Genomic DNA, 20,026 nt, shown 5'->3' on the forward strand with positions numbered 1-20,026 from the left:
GACTTTTCAGTTGCTTAGCCCTTTTTGGATAGACACCTGTGTATTGAAATCTGCACCTTTCCTGGCCAGACATCTGTTTACTGAACTATGCCTGTTACCTGGACTCGCAACTGTCTCCTTTGAGAAATAAATCTTCTATACAGGTAGGAAGTTCACTGTAAACATTGCTCACTTACTGTAATTGTATTGTATTTCTCTGCACATTGGTTCCATGCTTGAGTTATCTCATAATATTCTATGCCAAGTTACACAATCTAAAAAGTGAACACTTCAATAGGACACTCTCTCGATCTCTCTCTCGATCGTTCACACACAAACACATTGACAAACTACCCAGCTCTAGAATGCTTTCCTGCAGCTGGATACTCAGTAGAGAAAGGGGCAGGAGCTGCTGATGAGATGACCTTTTGGAGCTGCTCATTCTATGGACTAAACCTTGCCAGGAGAAAGCGCTATGCTGCCATAGGGATGTAACTAAGCCCAATGGCCCAGCACAACATCAGTCACCATCCTGTTAATGAGCAGGCACCTTCTGACTGAACTGTGCCGCGTGTGGGGGAGCCTATGTTCTGGCTGCTCCCACCTAGCCCATTCCTTGCAAGGCTGCAGGGCAGGCCCAGATACCAGGAAACTGACTGTGGCTTGCATCAGCTCCCTCCTCACCAGAACAGTCGCTTAACTTGCCCCGCTTCCTCTGCACACGGTCTGATGCTGCTGTACCTATTTGATGGCCTGTTGGCAAAACAATGTTTCTTGTCACCTATTGTGTCAGTGGTGAAAGGGACCATATGGGGCGCAGTCCCACATTAGGACCAGGAGGTGAGGCTGTATCCAAGTGACTACCTCAGTAGTAATAAGAAACAAAATTCACAAACTATCAAAGTAGTACCTAAAAACGAGCAGGATGTGGGATATAGAAGAGGAAGGAGCTAGAACAAATTCACATATGCAATGTGTCAGAGTCCTAATGGAGGGTCTATATCAGATACCCCATCATTCCCTGTTCACTATTAGGTGAAATTATTTTATTTTTTAAATGGAGTTGTTTTTCTCAGTTTCACTTTTTAAAAAATCTTGTTTGTGTCTCTTTATCTGATACAGATGAACAAGTGGCTTTAAAGAAGAAACTGAAGGAGGCGGATAAGGATGGAATAAACCTCAGGCATCGTGAAGTACACAGCAGAGAGTCTTGCTCTTCAGAAAGGACACCATTTTCTGATTTGTCAAAAGTAAGGAGGGGCCAGATACATTTACCTGCTATAAGTCGGGATCTATCTATCGATAATATATATTATGTATGTTCTAATCTCTTCAAAATATGTTACTCTAAGAGTTGTCAGTCTTCAGCATTGCAGCTGATGGATAAATATCTTCCATGATGCTCTACAAACCATAGACTATTTACATTGCATGCTATTAGGAAGAGGAGCACATGGTATTTACATCCCAAATTTTTCTAGTGATTTGAAGCAAAGCACTAGCGTAAGAACTGGCAGTGATGAGTGTTTCTCTCTCCAGAATACACCTCTCAATTACGGTTCACCAGACCAAGATGGTTCCTTATTTAAGACCCCCACTGTCACAGAGACCACTGACTCTTCACCTGTTGAAGGAGCTTCAAGCTTCAGCTCTCCTGAGCTTCCTGCTGCTATCCGTAGTGCATTTGTTATTGGGGTAAGAACACTTTTTTATATATATACATACACAAATATTGTCTAAAATGTCCTCTTAATTGTGGCTTTATAATCAAAGGTCTATGGGCCATATATCAAGTATGCCCCAAATGTACCATGGAGAGACTGCAGCAGATATCTCCGATATCTGCTGCGGCCCCTCCATTTCCGACATCAGCCACAGCCCCCAATGTCAGTAGCCAATAAACTACTATAGGATAACACCATCTGGAGATAGTGTTATCCTATAGTAGTTTATTAGCTACTAATTTGCAAATATTACTGCAATGGCCTCCGCACATATGTGGTCAGCAGACCGCACATACGCAGTACAGCCCCGGCTCACGATGTAGAAGTGAAATGATTACTTTTGTAATCATTTCACTACTATACACATCGCAGGGATGAGCTGCTTTTGGAGCCCCTCTACCTGCATGGGATTTTCAGTACATTCGGGTGAATGTTAATTTCTCCTTCATCCACTAGGGGGGACACTGGAGCTCAAGACACTGGGTAGAGTAGAGCCTGGCACTTTAAATATTTTAGAAGTGTGATGGCTCCTCCCCTTTTATGCCCCATTAGCCCCAGTTTAGCAAATGCCCAAGAGAGCCGGTGCATGCTAGGCTGTCTCTAGCCTTTTCATAAATTTTACTTATATTCCTTTTTTCTTCTTTTTTTTTTTTTTTCTTTTCTTTTCCCCAGTTGCCAAGGGTTCGTTTTATTTTCCAGGCGAAGTGGATGCTGGTCTTCGCCTGGGCTTGCTGAAGGGTTCAGGTTGCTGTCTTTTCCATCTGATCCAGCATGGGTTGTCCGGCTATCCTCTGCGAGGTGTTGTAGTCTCAATCACTCTCGTTACCACCTCTGCCTTATGACCTGTGGGATCTCTACTTGTTCGTACTTCTACTGTCTAGCCCTTCCGCTGGTTGCAAACCTCCTAATTCATGGAGCTCATGTATGGACCTGGACAGCTGCTCTGGCCTGCCTAGAGAAGTCTGTAGACTCGATCAGCTTATACATATCTCTATATAAACTTTGATGGCCTGCAGTGCTGGGATTCTACTTGAAACAGCTGTTGCATCTTCCTTTTTTTTTAGAATCTGGTAGGGTTTTCTCGAGTTTTGTTCTTGTTTTGCTTCCCGTCTCCTAGGGATTCTTGTTGGTGTTCTCTGCTACCAATGGTCAAAGTTGGTCTGTTCAGCTGATCTTACGGGGTTCTGACAATCCTCGTCTTCTGTTGTCCACTAGGGTCGCCGTGCTCCTGTTCCATTGACTTACGCTGTATGTTCTGGAATTTTCTGTGGCTGTCCAGCGAGGAGTGTCTCCTGTGCTCTACGACACTTAGTCCTCAGTTCTTGATCTTCGATTGGTTCTTGGCGGTCCTGTTTCGGTTTGGCCGCAGGGTTGGCAAGTTCTCAGTGCTTCCCACCTGGGAGGTTAGCTTTGGGACATACCCAGTGTTTTGAGCTCCAGTGTTCCCTAGTGAATGAAGGCGAAAACAGGATTTTGGTACTTAATGGTAAATGCATTTCTTCGATTCCACAGGGGACACTGGATGCCTGCCCAGTGCTACTTCCCTGCAGTCTGGTTTGGTCTTGTTCCATTCTGTGGACGTCTCCTTCTACTAGTCTTCCTGTTGTCCTCCATCTCCTCTCGGGCTCAGTTTTCTTAACTGGGGCTGATGGGACATAGAGGTGGAGGAGCCAGTCACACGTCTAAATTATTTACAGTGCCAGGCTCTACCACCATCTATAAATGTTAGAATCTGGGATTTCGGCGCTGTTTATATACATACAGGAAGATCGATATGAATGAGACACAATACACACAGTATATAAAATGTAGAAATCCTTTACTAATATTTGTTTAGTTGACCGGTCAATATATATAAATGGTACACATAAAACAATCACAATCACAAAATGTAGAATTTGTTGAATACATTAAACCAATATGTTAAATAATAAATGCTGGATGAGGTGGATCCAGAAAAAAATCTTTTATAAGATATACATTTCATCCAATTGAAAACGTGGGTTATTCCTTATAAATCCACACCTGCAAATGTTATATAATAAATGATCTCACCTGGAGGAATATTGTCTTGTGCTCAATAGTATCGAACTCTGTGGAGCTTCATGTTCTAAATGACAGCATCATATGAAATTCAAATGTAGATTATAGGTCCGCATCCAAATGAATATAGAAAAGTGCATTTGTCGGAGGAGGCTGATGTGTCCGGAGAGACAGAGGTAGAGCGGCTACCTTGCAAAGAGGTGAAAGATGTTCCAGCCGCGGCTCGATCCTGGCCTTCACTCCGACTACCAGTGCCTGTCCCCCGGGATCGCAGGTCTCACGTCCTGCAGTATATTATTGTAGCACGTTCTCAGATAAATAAAAGTTCTCCCAATAGGTCCAAATGTTGTCCTCTGACGCGTTTCGCTCCACAAGTCTGGGGCTTTATCAAAGAGTGATTTAAAACTCCACAAGGACCTCTTTTTATATGCATCTAGCTCAATCACATTGGTCTATCAATCTTGTTAATTGTTAACACCTGTTTCGATCCACCTCCCCCAGCAAACATAGCAATCATATATATATACTCTCATAAAGAAGAAGAATAATCAATATATCAATATGGCGTATCATAAATAATTAATCTTTAGTATATATATATATATATATATATATATATATTATACCTATTTATAAACAATTTAATTATTGATAAATAGTATATTCATATAAAGAAAAGCTTTTTGAATCATATAGCATTCCATTATATTTAAAAAATGATTAAATCTTTGTGCTGAACTAACAGTGTCTAGAACCCATAACCTTCTGTATCCCAGCCGGTTGCTCTACCATTTCACCACGTCTCTCATTTTATTCCTTGATGTTAACTACCAAGATAACATCGTAAATGGGACTATATTATAGGCTTTGATAACTCCACTGCCAAGACCTATCATGTTGCTTCATGACAAACAAACTCTATAAAACTACTTTGTATATCAATAACCGAAATTATATGCAATAAGACTATACTATAATAATGTGCATCTTGCTATAGATAGTTCCAATCCTGGTTATAATGCTCTATAGTGTATTAACCTGAAAACCCCCCAATCTCATATTCCGCAAACTATCTACCTATCTCTATCTAGTTATTTTGGTCCAATTGATTACTCACCATGTTTTGACAATATGGTGAACTATTAAAAAATGAATTAGGTTGAGGAATTTGAGATTGGGGGGTTTTCAGGTTAATACACTATAGAGCATTATAACCAGGATTGGAACGATCTATAGCAAGATGCACATTATTATAGTATAGTCTTATTGCATATAATTTCAGTTATTGATATACAAAGTAGTTTTATAGAGTTTGTTTGTCATGAAGCAACATGATAGGTCTTGGCAGTGGAGTTATCAAAGCCTATAATATAGTCCCATTTATGATGTTATCTTGGTATTTAACATCAAGGGATAAAATGAGAGAGGTGATGAAATGGTAGAGCAACATGCTGGGATACAGAAGGTTATGGGTTCTAGACACTGTTAGTCCAGCACAAAGATTTAATAATTTTTTAAATAGAATGGAATGCTATATGATTCAAAAAGCCTTTCTTTATGTGAATATACTATTTATCAATAATTAAATTAATAGTTTATAAATATTTTATATATATATATATATATATATATATATCTGGATTAAAGATTATTTATGATACGCCATATTGATTATTATTCTTTATGAGAGTATATATGATTGCTATGTTTGCTGGGGGAGGTGGATCCAAACAGGTGTTAACAATATACAAGATTGATACACCAATGTGATTGAGCTAGATGCATATAAAAAGAGGTCCTTGTGGAGTTTTAAATCACTCTTTGATAAAGCCCCAGACTTGTGGAGTGAAACGCGTCAGCGGGCAACATTTGGACCTGTTGGGAGAACTTTTATTCATCTGAGCACGTGCTACAATAATATACTGCAGGACATGAGACCTGCAATCCCGGGGGACACGCGCTGGTAGTCGGAGTGAAGGCCAGGATCGAGCCGCGGCTGGAACATCTTTCTCCTCTCTGCAAGGTAGCCGCTCTACCCCTGTCTCTCCGGGCACATCAGCCTCCTCCGACACCTGCACTTTCTCCTTCATCCACTAGGGGACACTGGAGTTCAAGACAGTGGGGTATAGACGGTGGTAGAGCAGAGCCTGGCACTTTAAATAATTTAAAAGTGTGACTGGCTCCTCCCCCTCTATGCCCCATCAGCCCCAGTTTTTAGAATGTGCCCAAGAGAGCCGGTCGCACATCTGGCTGTCTCCAGCCTTTTTTATATTTTTTATTTAAACAAGCATTGAGGACAGGCAGACTGCTTGCTGTGACAGTCTGCCTGCTACGGGGGAGCCGCCGGGAGGGCACCACACGGCTACTACAGCCTGTGTCCGGTGACCCTGAGGAGGGGGCACCAGCAGATGGAGTCATCGGACCCTGCGAGGACCCGCCACTGCTGACACCGGCATGTGTCCGGGTTCCTCGCCGCCCCCTCAGCCCAGCATCCCGGCCGCAACAGCCCGTAAGTATATCCCACCACTCCTGACTAGCTGGAGTGGTGGGCGAAAATGCTGGGCTCAGGACAGCGCGCGCTGCGCGGCTGTTACACAGCCTCCTTCCCCCTGCCAGTAAACAGGCAGTGTCGGAGCTGCTGATGAGACACGCTGCTGCACTCGGCAGTCAGCGTCCGGGTCTCTGGCTTAGCCTAGCCACTGTTCCCCCTCTCCTATTTAAATGAGGGGATGGATAAAGCAAGAGGCCCCTCTACGTTGGTGACAGCGCGGTGCTAGCCGCAGCTGTCATTGAAGACGCCTGCTCCTCACTCCTATATGCAAGGAGGGAGACTGCTGCGTCCCACAGCTACATAACGGGAGTCTGCAGCCCCGCTATTATAGCCCTGCATAACGGGACTGGGGCGGGGCTTAAGGAGCCGATCAATGCGGCTCTAAGTTGCCGCGCTGGTGCTTGTATGAAAGCATCGGCGCTGGCTTATGCTCATTAGCCGCTGTAGAGCGCGGTACAGCGCTCTTAGCGGTTGGTTGCTGTGCCGGTGCTTATTTGAAGAAGCACCGACGCTGGCCCTCACAGCGCTATGCCTGCCTAGAAGAGAGGCTGGAAGATAACATAGCGCTAGCAGTGCACAGTCCCCGTTAGCAAGATGCAGCAGCATCCTTGAGGTTAGTAAGCGGCCCACTGTAATAATGCCGCTTCCCTGTACAACGCTCTGGAACATCCAGCCTGAGCAGTGCCAGCAGTCAGTTCCAACACAGGTGGGCAAGCGCTGAGCCCCCCCCCCCCCCCCCCCCTGCTCAGGAGAGAGGCTGGAAGACAGGACCCGCCATAGCTGAAATCGTCAGAGTCCGGTTCTCCTGCCCCTTCCCAAACATGGCTGTTAGTAGGGAAGCCTCTGTTGCTTAGTGGGTTAAAAGCTAATCTCCCTACTGGTTATGATGGTGGAGCCCCTGGTTCTAATTCCCATCTAGATCTCTATTCCTGACAGCGGTGAGGTCTCCGTTGCACCGCGCACCCTCCCGCCCTGTATGCTGCGTTCTCTTGCAGGGAGGTGCGGGCGCTGTTGCAGTGCTTGTACAGGGAGGAGGCTTTCCGGTGGCGCGCACTCCACGCGCTACAGACCTGGGCCCTCCATTTCAGTATTCGGGCTAGGCATAATGCAGCACTGCCTTAGCGATTAGCAGCTCTCATCTATTAACAGGAGGAGACGCTGCGTTACGCAGCTCCTGGCTGTGCTGAGCAACTTTACATGCCCGCTCCTCCAAATGATGATTAAGCCCCCCTCGCTTGTGTAGGAGCCATGATCGCTCCTCCCGTGTTATCGGCACCGGCTGGACCTTCAACTACTCCGCTTTTATGCGGTTCTACTGCGGGGGCAAGTAGCGCTGTGTTGACTGGAGTATATCAGTGGCTCACACAGCGTGGTAATTCAGGAATGCATACAGTCCAGCAACTACAACAACGCCCCTGCTTCCCTATTATGGGCAGCAGTATCTACCTGCACACAAGCAGTATAGCTCAGTGCACTACCTGCAGCAGGGAGTGCTTTAGCACTGGTCTCCTACGAGACCCCTCCCTTTTTGGGAGTGCTTCAGTAAATAATAGGGAATGTCCGTCACTGTATGACAGGAGTATTCCCAGCTAAATACGCTGTGCTGACGGGACACGGTCCCGCCATTTTGCCAGACAGTGTAGTGGTTAGCGTTGCTGCCTCGCAGCAGTGAGGTCGTGGGTTCTCTTCCCACCGTGGTCCTAGCTGTGTGGAGTTTGCAAGCAACGGGTGTTACCCCCTGTCATGGCTTCCCCTTGGTTCTATAACAAAGGGCACTTGGCTTAACCTAATTAAAGATATATAGTATGTATAGTACTTGTACTAGTCATTGTTCTGGTTGCTGGGGCCAAAACTTATGGTTATAGCTTACCCGTAACCAGGGTTAGCACATTATTGCGTCCCATCCCCAGGCTTATGCCTCATAACCCTGAACACGCTCTATCTCGTCTGATTTTGGAAGCTAAGCAGGGTCAGGCCTGGTTAGTACTTCGATGGGAGACCACCTGGGAATACCAGGTGCTATAGGCTTATATAGGTGCCAGCACATATACTACATTATAGGCTGGTTTTAAAACCTTCCAGTTCTGTATAGTGCTAGCTACTGTGCATAGCTAGTTGTTAGCAGAATGGGAACTAGCCTAAACCCCTGTTTGCACTATAACACCGCTTTATGCGGTTCTGAGAGGGGCCAGTTACTCAGCCGGTGCACATTCCCAGCTAGAGGCGCTGGGCTGACGGGACACAGTGCCGTCATTGCAGCGCAGGGTATTACCCACTGTCAGGCTTCCCCTTGGCTTTATAACAAAGGGTGTCTAGCTTAATCTAATGGCCTGATATCATAGCCTGTGAAGGTTACTCCATGGTGTACTAGCTACTCTGCCTAAACTGAGATCGTCTTTTTGATTCCCTCTTCGAAAAACGGGTTAATCTGGAGCTAAAATAGCTCACCTGAAGCACGCACGCTCATAATATATAGGGCGAGTACACCAGTAACAGCAGCGTGCTGTCCCAGACTGGTGTCGTTCCTGGGACTTCTAACACATCTTGCCTCTACGCCATAACAGAATGACGGCCACATGAGCAGCCTCCCGGCGTGGAGGTAAGCCACGGTATATATGTGTGTGTGTGTGTGTGTGTGTGTGTGTGTGTGTGTGTATATATATATATATATATATATATATATATATATATTTATTTATTTATATTAGTATATGTTGTATTTTATACCAGCCCTGCTTTAGAATATATACATGCTGGAGTGAATTTGTCCTTCCATGGCGCTAATTATGCTCAGGTTCTATTTTAAATATTATCGTTGCCTACTAAACTTGTATGTAGGTACACGTATGCATATGTGGATATCGCGTCTTATCCTTACCATAACATACTAGTATAATTAAAGATGCTACGATTGGAGGCTGGACGCTCCTGATGCGGTAGTTGGTACAATGACTCCGCTTTACACTATCTCTCCCTAGAAATTGGGTTGTGTGTGTGTATGAATATATAATGTTTATACTTCCACATTCATTAGGTTTACCTATTATTCCACGGATGCGTAGCCGTCTGGGTTTACCATAAGCTGTAGGCTATATCCATTCCTATTATATGGTGGTTCTATAAACTAGAGTCATGTTCTGCAGCTTACATAGTGATAGTCACAATTCCCTGGGCATTGCTTCCAGTATGGTCCCTATACATGTCCTGAGGCGCGCCCCATTCGGGGGATCTATTCTCATTCCAACTACAGTGGTGCACTTGTATTAATATTTCCGAACAGGTACCCTTCTCAGTATCTATTCCGGTACTCCATATTTTTGTCGCATATCTCAATAAAATGAGTCTCAAAAGGGCCCTTCGGTACAATTCATACCATGAGGCCTTGGGCCGCCCACAGAACAGGCTCAATTTAGAGTCCTGTTATACGACCACCTTGTCTCCACTAACATTTTATTAGTTTCCACAGTAATTTCTACTGCACTTCTCCAGACTAAGGTCCGTGCTGTGGAGCATTGGTCTTAGCCCACTGAAGCTACTCTTTATACCTAACATGGCGGGTTGCTGTGTGATAAAAGGTCAGTGACATTCTACATAGCGTCCAGAGTGCTTCTGGTCGCTCACAGGTAAGAGCTTACCTCACTAATGCCTAGGAAGATGCTCCTATTTCATGCAACCTGACATACATAACGTTAATCTCCCTTACGGAGCCTAGCGGCTGTCCTAACAGCCCTCTGCTCTTTTAATCAGTTGGCTCTACACTTTAGAGTTTCCCTGGTGTGTGGGTGCATAGTTTGTACATTGAGATTAGCGACACTATTCTACTAGAATCTGTTGGGGTTATGGACCAAAGCGCATCTCTGGGCTAGTGCACATCTTTACATAAGTGTGACAGTCACTATGTTCCACGCAGGGGGCCTGGTTGGGTTTTCCTGTTCAGTATCTGTTGATATTTTATCACACTAATAGGTACCTGACGGGTACTTGCATGGTTGTCCTGCTGCCCTGGCCTTGCTGTGTGGGATGTTTCCCTATATTGGTAGCTCTCCCTGGGTGGGGTTACATTCGTGCTCCTTTACTGCTAAGTTCCTGGTTGTTTTCACACTATGTTCGGGCCGGCAGTTGGTACTGACTACGCACTTCCATCAGGTTGGAAGTTGTCTTTTTATCACTGTTTTCAGTATGGGTTATACTGCTGTCTGACCCTCTGAAAGGAATTGTAGTCTCCATCCTCTCGTATTCGCCTCTGCCTCATGTCCCGTGGGATCTCCATACGTTGGAGACTTCTATGGTATAACCTTTCCGCTGGTTCACAACTTTGTTGTAGTGGGACCTCAGGGATCGTTCCAAGCGATTGTTCGGTCTTGTCTTTGACCTCGCAGCATACTATTTATTGGGAGTCTGTGGACAGGATCAACTTTGTATCTGTTGATTGGTATTGTCATACTTCTATCTATATGATTATGACCAGCGGTGCTGGGATTCTGCTGTTGCAGTTTCCTGTGCAGACTCTAGTACGATTCACGAGTTCTTCTCGTTTTCTGCCCTTCTCCTATGGATTCTTGTTGGGGCTCTCTGCTACCAGCTGTCTGGTTTGGTCTATTTTCAGCCGCTTCTCAACTGTGATTGTTTTCTCGCCAGCCGTTATGTTCATTTTGGCTTCCGCTGTGCGTACGTTGTGGAAGTTCTTCTGTGACTGTCTCCTGAGGAGTAGTGTTTGTCTACTGTGCTCTAAGACACTTGATCCTCTGCCTCTGCTGGGCCTATTGTTCTTGGCAGTCCCTATTTCGGTTTGGCCGAGGGGTCAGCAAGTTCTCCGCGCTTCCCACCCAGGAGGTTGGCTTTGGGACGTCCCCACTGTCTTGAACTCCAGTGTCCCCTAGTGGATGAAGGAGAAAACAGGATTTTGGTACTTACCGATAAATCCCTTTCTCCGATTCCACAGGGGACACTGGACGCCCGCCCAGCGCTGCGTACCTGACGTTTTGTTGGGTTCATTCTATGGTTGTGTGACTGCATGGTTCCCTGTTATGGGTTCCACTGTTCTCATTCAGTTGGTCTTGTTCCGTTCTGTGGTCTTCTCCTTCTCCTCATTTTCTTTTCTCTTGTCCTCCGTCTCCTCTCGGGCTCAGTTCTTAAACTGGGGCTGATGGGGCATAGAGGGGGAGGAGCCAGTCACACTTTTAAATTATTTAAAGTGCCAGGCTCTGCTCTACCACCGTCTATACCCCACTGTCTTGAACTCCAGTGTCCCCTGTGGAATCGGAGAAAGGGATTTATCGGTAAGTACCAAAATCCTGTTTTTCTACTTCAGGGTCCATAGGGTATCCACAGGATACCTTGGGGTATAGGTGTGACGTCAGTCGCAGGGCACCAAAGAGTTAAGCTTTCAGCCTCCCAGGATGCACTAGGTCCCCCTCCTATACCCCGCCCCCGGGCCAAGGCACCTCAGTTTAGTTTGGTGCCCGGCCGGAGTCGGGTGCACCTGTTGGAGTGGGGGCTAGAAGAGCCCCTGAAGCTTTTTCTTCATGCAGCTGTGGCTGCACATCTGGATGAACAGCATGGACAGTCAGTCCTGACGTCCATGCTGTCTTCCCTACACCCCGCCGGTACCAGAACGCCGGTACTGATCCGGGGATGCTGGTGGGCGTCTGGGGTCACAGCTAGCGGTGACCCCAGATGCTCCGGACCATGGCCGGATTCAAGGGGGACAGAGGTAAGCAGCGGGGTCCCGCGGTGGGTCCCCGCTGATCACATGGTCCTAAGTCCCCAGGCAGGGGGCTCCCTGGGGACTGGCTGCAGCGTGGAGCCAGGCGACCAACCTGCGCTTCCACTACCCCCTGGGACAGCGGACCGCAGCAGAGCGGTAGCGCTGCGGCGTCCCAGGGGTTAAATGCATGCCAGGGGAGCGCGCCTTCCCTGTCTCACAGCCGGCGCCTCCCCCGCTGCACACAGCCCTCTCTGCACTGTGCTGACTGGTCCTGTGTCAGCGCTCCTCCCCCAGGCCAGCTTCTCTCTGCTCCTCGGCGGCCATCTTCTCTGCAACGCATGGTGAACGCTGCTGGAAGTCTGGAAGGAAGCATCGTGGTCTGGGTCCCCCCGCATACCTCTCCTCCGCTGTGGCTCAGGTCTGTGTATGCAGCGCTGTGTCCTACCAGGCCCTGTGTCTGTGTAGTTGAGTGATCAGCGCTGTTAGTGCAGGAATTGTTATTTCTCTGCATTGTATGTGACTGTGCTAGCGCTGCCTGTAACTTTTCTTCTCTAAACTGTCAGCTTTATTACTGTCCCTGTTCTTTCTGCTAAAGCCCTTGCGGTGCGGTGCTGCAGGGTGGTCTCTCGCCTATTTAATACTTAATTGGTGAGAGAGGTCACATACGTGGTGCCATAATGTCTGAAAGTGATTTTCCCCTCCGGCTACAGTGTACCACGTGCAAAGTACCGTTAGCGGAGGGGGAGGGTAGCGCGGAGGGCCTTTGCCGGCAGTGTTTGTCCATGGCGCGGCCTATTACGGTTTCAGCACCGGTACAGGAGCCGCCCTGGGCTTGTTTCGCTCAGGCGTTAACAGCTTTAGTGGGCCAGTTAGCTCCGCAGCCCGCGTTTACTCCGATGGGTTTGTCCCAGCAGTCTGTGGTGTCGTCACCCATGCAGGGGTTCCCACGACAATTGGTGGTACCCCACAGTCTCCCTATTTCCCCGCTCCCGGGTTCTCAGGAGCCAGCGTGGGTTAACTCCCTGACGAGTTCTGTACAGCACTTGTCGGATGTGTTGCAAGGGGAGTCTGTGATGCGGCCTCATAAAAGGCCGGTGGCGTCTCTGTCCGCTCCTTATGAGGATGACGAAGGGACGTCTGATGATGGGGAGATTCTGGATCCTTACGATCAGGAACCTTTCCATACTAAGGACGCTGATGCTAAGTCCAAAGTATATATTCCTGTACTTATTCGGGCGGTCCGCACAGCCTTATTGATTGAGGACGAAGTTCCCCCAGCGGCTAAATCTAAGTATGCCTTTTTCAAAGATGTGAAGGGCGATGCCACAGTCTTTCCTCTTTCGGGTCAGTTGGTGGACCATTTAGAGGAGGCGTGGAAACAACCTGGCAAAAGATACCAGCCGCAGAGACGCCTGGCGGTGGCTTATCCGTTCGCGGATAATTATTTTGCTAAGTGTGAATCCCCTCCACAGGTGGATTCTCACGTGACCCGTCTTGTCCGTAGTGCCACATTGCCGATGCCATCCATGTCCTCCCTTAAGGATGCTACGGACCGCAAGGTAGAAATCTGCCTGAAGTCCGCTTATTCCCTTGCAGGGGGGGCAGCACGGCCGGCTATGGCCATTTGCTGGGTTGCCAGAGCGATGGAGCGCTGGGCGGATTCATTAGAGGCTTCTTTTGAATCCGACTGTCCGGCCGAACAGGCGGAGTTGATTGGCAATCTCCGTGATTCGGCCACCTACATCAACGAGGCGGCTCTAGACATTAGTACTCTGGTGTCTAGAATTTCTTCAGCAGCGGTAGCTGCTCGTCGCACCTTGTGGCTGCGATCCTGGAAGGCGGACGCAGATCCAAGAAAGGTCTGGAAGCGTTGCCGTTTACCGGAGAAGTTCTCTTCGGTCCGGATCTGGATAAGATTGTGGCCACGCTGGCGGCAGCCAATTCTGCTTGTCTCCCGTCGGCCGCTGCTCCTTCTGGTTCTGGACCATCGTCCTTTCGGTCATCTAGGGCCCAGGGCAGGCCCAAACCACAGTCGTTTCCTCGACAGGCTGGCCCTAAGAAATCGGTCAAGCCCCGGAAACAGGCATGGAGTACCAGACGTCCGGCCCCCAAGCCAGATGACAAGCCTGCGGCCTGACGGTCCGGGTCTCCCCTTGGGGGATCCCAGGGTGGGAGGCCGCCTGCTGCAGTTCTCCCGGTGTTGGTCGTTCACTACGACAGACACTTGGGTTCTGGAGGTGGTCTCTCACGGGTACGCCCTCTCCTTCCGGCACAGACCCCCGGCTCGATTCTTCACTACGGGTCTACCATCAGACCGGAACAAGGCTACGGAGCTGCGGAAGGTATTGCACACTATGCTCCAGGCTGGAGTTATAGTGCCTGTTCCATTCTCCCAGAGGGGCCAGGGTTTCTATTCAAATCTATTTTTGGTACAGAAACCCAATGGGTCATATCGTCCGATTCTCAACCTCAAAGCACTCAACAAGTCTTTGCGGGTCCCGAAGTTTCGGATGGAGACCCTACGGTCCATCATTCTGGCGCTGGAACCTGGGGACTACATGGTGTCATTGGACATACAGGACGCTATGGCGGTCATGGCGGCTTCTCTGCGGCTGCAAGGAGTCCGCATGTTGCCGTACTTGGACGACCTGTTATTGGTGGCAGGATCTCCAGAGCTCCTGTTACACCACTTGGACCTGACCATTGCACTGCTGCAACGGCACGGCTGGCTAATCAACTGGCAGAAGTCCACTCTAATCCCGTCTCGGAGGATTCTGCATCTTGGAGCCTTATTGGACTCGGGACAGCAAAGGATCTTCGTGACGGAGGACAAGATCTCTGCTTTACAGTCAAGGGTGCGCAGTTGTCTGCACAGCCGCCGGGTGTCCTTACACTCGGCGATGAGGTTACTGGGCTCCATGGTGTCGGTGTTCGACATGGTGGAATACGCCCAGTTTCACTCCAGACCTCTGCAGCACCTGATCCTGTCCAAGTGGAACGGGCTGCCTCAGTCTCTGAAGTTCCAGACGATTGTGCTCACCCCGGAGGTTCGCCTGTCCCTTGCGTGGTGGTTAAAGACGACCCACCTCAACAAGGGACGTCCGTTCTGGGTTCCAAATTGGGTCCTGTTGACAACGGACGCCAGTCTTCGGGGCTGGGGAGCAGTTTCGGGTCCACACTTGTTCCAGGGCAGGTGGACACCGACAGAAGCGGAGCTTCCAATAAATATCTTGGAACTCCGTGCGGTCTTCATTGCTCTCCTGCAGGCACAGCGGTTTCTCCAGGGTCACCCGGTGCAGGTCCAGTCGGACAATGCTACCACCGTGGCCTACATAAACAGGCAAGGAGGAACTCTCAGTCGGGCGGCTCTCGTAGAGGTCTCTCTGATCCTGGTTTGGGCGGAGCGCAATCTTCCGGCCATATCAGCGGTCTTCATCCCGGGAGTGCTAAATTGGGAGGCGGACTTTCTAAGTCGCCAGGACGTTCATCCAGGGGAATGGTCCCTGCACCCGGACGTTTTTCAACTACTGGTGGACAGGTGGGGTCTTCCAGAAATCGACCTCATGGCGTCCCGGCACAACAAGTTGCCGGTGTACGGGTCTCGCACAAGAGACGAAGGGGCGTCTCTGGTGGATGCTCTGTCCGTCCGGTGGACGTTCAGGTTCGCATACCTGTTCCCTCCGGTCTCCCTTCTTCCACGGGTAATCCGGAAATTCAAACAGGAAGGAGGGACGCTCCTGTTGATAGCTCCCGCGTGGCCCAGACGGCACTGGTTCTCAGACCTTCAGGGTCTGTCCGTGGACAGTCCTCTGCGGTTGCCGCTACGACCGGACCTTCTGTCTCAGGGTCCTTGTCTTCACCCGGACCTGACTCGGCTGTCTTTGGCGGCGTGGCTGTTGAGACGGCCATGCTGAGGTCCTGGGGGTTTTCCAGCTCTGTGGTGCGTACCATGTTACGAGCTCGGAAACCGTCTTCCGCGAGGATATACCATCGCGTGTGGCATACGTTCTTCCAGTGGTGTCGACCGAGAGGTTATGCACCGCGGGAGTTTCGTCTGTCTCGGATTCTCGCCTTCCTGCAAGCGGGACTAGATCATGGGCTTCGCCTTGCTTCTTTGAAGGTACAGGTTTCGGCCCTATCTGTCTGGTTTCACCGTAGGATTGCTACAATCCCGGATGTGCGCACCTTTATGCAAGGTGTTCTCCGTATTCAGCCGCCCTTTGTTCCACCTGTGGCGCCTTGGGATTTGGCTGTGGTCCTGAGGGCTCTCCAAGGACCGCCGTTTGAACCACTGGGCTCAGTGGATATTAAATGGCTAACAGCTAAGACTGTTTTCCTTCTGGCCGTTGCTTCAGCCAGATGTGTTTCTGAGTTAGGGACTCTTTCTTGTAGACCCCCTTTCTTGGTTTTTCATGGGAACAGGGCAGTGCTCCGCACTCGGCCCGAGTTTCTTCCCAAAGTTGTTTCCCAGTTTCATGTTAACGAGGAAATAGTTGTTCCGGCCTTTAACTCACCGGGTCTTTCCGTGGGTGAGGCCTCTTTGGATGTTGTGCGGGCCTTAAGGACTTATGTTGACCGCACTTCTTTGTTTAGGAAGTCGGACGCTTTGTTGTCCTCTATGGCTTCTGTAAAAAGGGTTGGCCTGCTTCAAAGCAAACTTTGGCAGCCTGGATCCGTATGGCTATTTCTGAAGCTTATCTTCATGAAGGCCTACCGGTCCCTCCTTCTCTGAAGGCTCATTCCACTAGGTCTGTGGGTCCTTCGTGGGCAGCTCGACGTGGTGCCTCGGCAGTTCAGATCTGCAAGGCTGCTACGTGGTCTTCTGTCCATACCTTCGTGAGGTATTACAGGTTTGACACCTTTGCCTCTCAGGATGCTTCCTTCGGGCGGCGGATTCTCCTTTCTGCACAGGAGCGTCCCCACCCTTAAAGGATACTGCTTTGGGACATCCCCAAGGTATCCTGTGGATACCCTATGGACCCTGAAGTAGAAAATATGAGATATGGTAAGAACTTACCCTTGTTATCTCTATTTCTACGAAGTCCATAGGGTTCCACAGGACTCCCGCCCTGTCGCACCTGTGCTGCAGATGGGCTTTGCTCTGGTCACCGGTTTTCCATCTCCCTCTGGTGAGAATGTGATTCTTGTATGTGTCCAGATCTTTGTTCTCTCTCTTCCTTCTCCTCCTCCGGCCTATGGCTTGGTAACTAACTGAGGTGCCTTGGCCCGGGGGCGGGGTATAGGAGGGGGACCTAGTGCATCCTGGGAGGCTGAAAGCTTAACTCTTTGGTGCCCTGCGACTGACGTCACACCTATACCCCAAGGTATCCTGTGGAACCCTATGGACTTCGTAGAAATAGAGATAACAAGGGTAAGTTCTTACCATATCTCATATTTTTTATATTCATTTGGATGCGGACCTATAATCTACATTTGAATTTCATATGATGCTGTCATTTAGGACATGAAACTCCACGGAGTTGGATACTATTGAGCACAAGACAATATTACTTTTGGTGAGATCATTTATTATATAACATTTGCAGGTGTGTATTTATAAGGAATAACCCACGTTTTCAATTGGATGAAATTCATATCTTATAAAAAAAAAAAATTCTGGATCCACCTCATCCAGCATTTCTTTTTAGCATATTGGTTTAATGTATTCAACAAATTCTACATTTTGTGATTGTTTTATGTGTACCATTTTTATATATATATATATATAATTTCTGAAAATCCGGCTCTGGTGCAACTGAGTGTGCTCGTGTGATAGTTAACATATGTTATAAGGGTCCCGAACAAAACAAGTCCCAACACGGCACTACTATTTCAAAGTTGTTGTATTAAAGGTAGTTAATACATATCAATACTTGCATCACATCTTCAGCATAATAAACGGTACATCCACAGCATAATGTGCAACGTGACGTTTCGGGATCAAAAGACCCCGTTCTCAAGCTGCTGTGTTCTGTAAGTGATCAAATGACAAACAAGAAGAAAAAGGTGTCTACTACACTTACCTATATCCTCTGAAGACCGGCCACGCTGCGTCGTCCGTCGGGTCTCACACCGATGACGTGAGCATGATGCGTCAGGTAGTAGCTAGGCAACCCTGACGCTGTCTCCGGCTCCGGGATATGGCTACTAAATAACAACAATAATGGAATGACAGGGTGTATGGATACGCTAGTAATTCCTAATGCCTTGTTTTATAATACTATATGTAAGGCAAGGTAACGGCATTATGCCGGGTTAATTGCAAGAGGAAAAATATTTGATAAATGCCGAATAAGAGCCAGATAGAAGCTACCACAATGCATGGGTCATAGTAAATTAATGTGCTAGTCGAGCAAGGGTGTAAAACTGGCAAAGCGGCATAAGTAAACCGAAAAGAGGTTAATTATAATACCTAACTAATCTGGCTGTGAAGTGTGTGTCTGACTGCTAGATGCTGCAATGGTGAAATCAACAATTAATAAAGAGACAATTGATGAAAAAAGAAAAACATACATATAAAGACAAGGGATTGCTGAAAAAACCTCAAAAAAGGTTCAAACTATGTCAAAAATGCTATTGTGCAAACGTCACTAAAAGGCATTCCAATTGATTTTTTCGTTCAGTCCCTCCGGTTGCAGAGTATTAAGTCTATATATCCACCGCGATTCCAATCTTAGGAGGATGGTGTTCCTGTCGCCTCCTCTCTTCAAAGGGGGTACTTGATCAATTATTTGATACCTAAGCGATGAGAGGGGGTGTTGTTTCTGTTGGAAATGTTTGGCCACCGGTTGGTCCATTTGTCCTCCCGTGATGGCTTTATTAATAGCTGAGCGATGGAGGGCCATGCGTTCTCTAAAAGTCCTGCTGGTCATGCCCACATAAAACAAGCCGCACGGGCACGTAATGTAATAGATGACATATCTGGATGTGCAATTGAGAACATATTTAATGTTGATGGAAACCCCCGTGTGTGGATGGTTAAAACTAGAACCGGTGATCAGATGGTTACATGTAACGCACGATGGACATCGGTAGCATCCCGGTTTCTTCACTTGGCCAAAGATGCCTGTAGGTTGGACATACTGTGTGACATCAGGTTTAACTAAAAAATCCCTTAGGTTTTTGCCCCTTTTATAGCAGGTCATAGGTCGAGTGTGCTGTAAGCTACTCAGTGAGGAATCCGTGTAAATAATGGGCCACAGTGCCTTAGTTGCCCGTGGAATAATTGGACTGGCTGTGGAAAACCGAGTGCTCCAGATAAATCTTTCCTGCTGCTGTGCTTGATTGGATTTTTGTAAGAGGCTATGCCTGTCCATCTGTAATACTTTGGCTTGATTTTCACGCAGTAAAGATAAACTGTATCCGCGTTGTAAAAATTTATTAACCACCACTTCTAGGGCCCCCGGTAATTCTTTGGGGTCGCTAGTTATTCTGGCCACTCGTAACATCTGTGACAATGGTAGTCCCTTTTTGAGCGCTTGGGGGTGATGGCTGCTTGCTTCCAAAAGGGAATTACGGTCAGTTGTTTTATAATGCACCTTCGTGGATAATTTGCCCCCATTTAACTGTACTGTCACATCCAAAAAATTTATAGATGTTTTACTGTATGTGTAAGTAAATTTTATAGGAGATGGTAATTTGTTGATACTTTCCATCATGAGTTGAAAGAGTTCCGGCCCTCCCTTCCATAAGATAAATAAGTCGTCTATGAAACGGGTGTACCAAACTATATGTTGTGAAAAATCCTGTCTCTCAAAAAAGAATTGTTGTTCTTGTTGGAACATGTATATGTTCGCGTAAGAAGGGGCCACGCTGGACCCCATTGCACATCCCGATTTTTGAAGATAGTATTGTCCATTGTACATGAAATAATTCCTCACCAAAATGAGACGTAGTAATTTTAGGAAGGTAACATGATCTAGACCTAATGGTGTATCCAATTGTGAAATAAAACATCGCATTGCCTGGAGACCATCTGTGTGAGGAATAGATGTGTAAAGCGAGGAAACATCCATCGTACAC

General features: G+C 47.8%; 1 protein-coding gene across 2 annotated transcripts in view; it reads left to right on the top strand.

Annotated features, from left to right (window-relative positions):
- Positions 1–20,026, top strand: part of CCDC66 (coiled-coil domain containing 66) — a 65,968-nt gene that overhangs the window by 14,859 nt on the left and 31,083 nt on the right. For both annotated transcript variants that reach the window (XM_088472668.1, XM_088472669.1), the window contains exons 7-8: positions 1,102–1,229; positions 1,519–1,674. In XM_088472668.1, the coding sequence (XP_088328794.1) occupies positions 1,102–1,229; positions 1,519–1,674 (284 nt within the window). The remainder of the gene's footprint in view (positions 1–1,101; positions 1,230–1,518; positions 1,675–20,026) is intronic.

This window comes from Taudactylus pleione, unplaced genomic scaffold (assembly GCF_031769625.1).
Source record: "Taudactylus pleione unplaced genomic scaffold, aTauple2 ptg000128l, whole genome shotgun sequence".
Classification (NCBI taxonomy): Eukaryota; Metazoa; Chordata; class Amphibia; order Anura; family Myobatrachidae; genus Taudactylus; species Taudactylus pleione.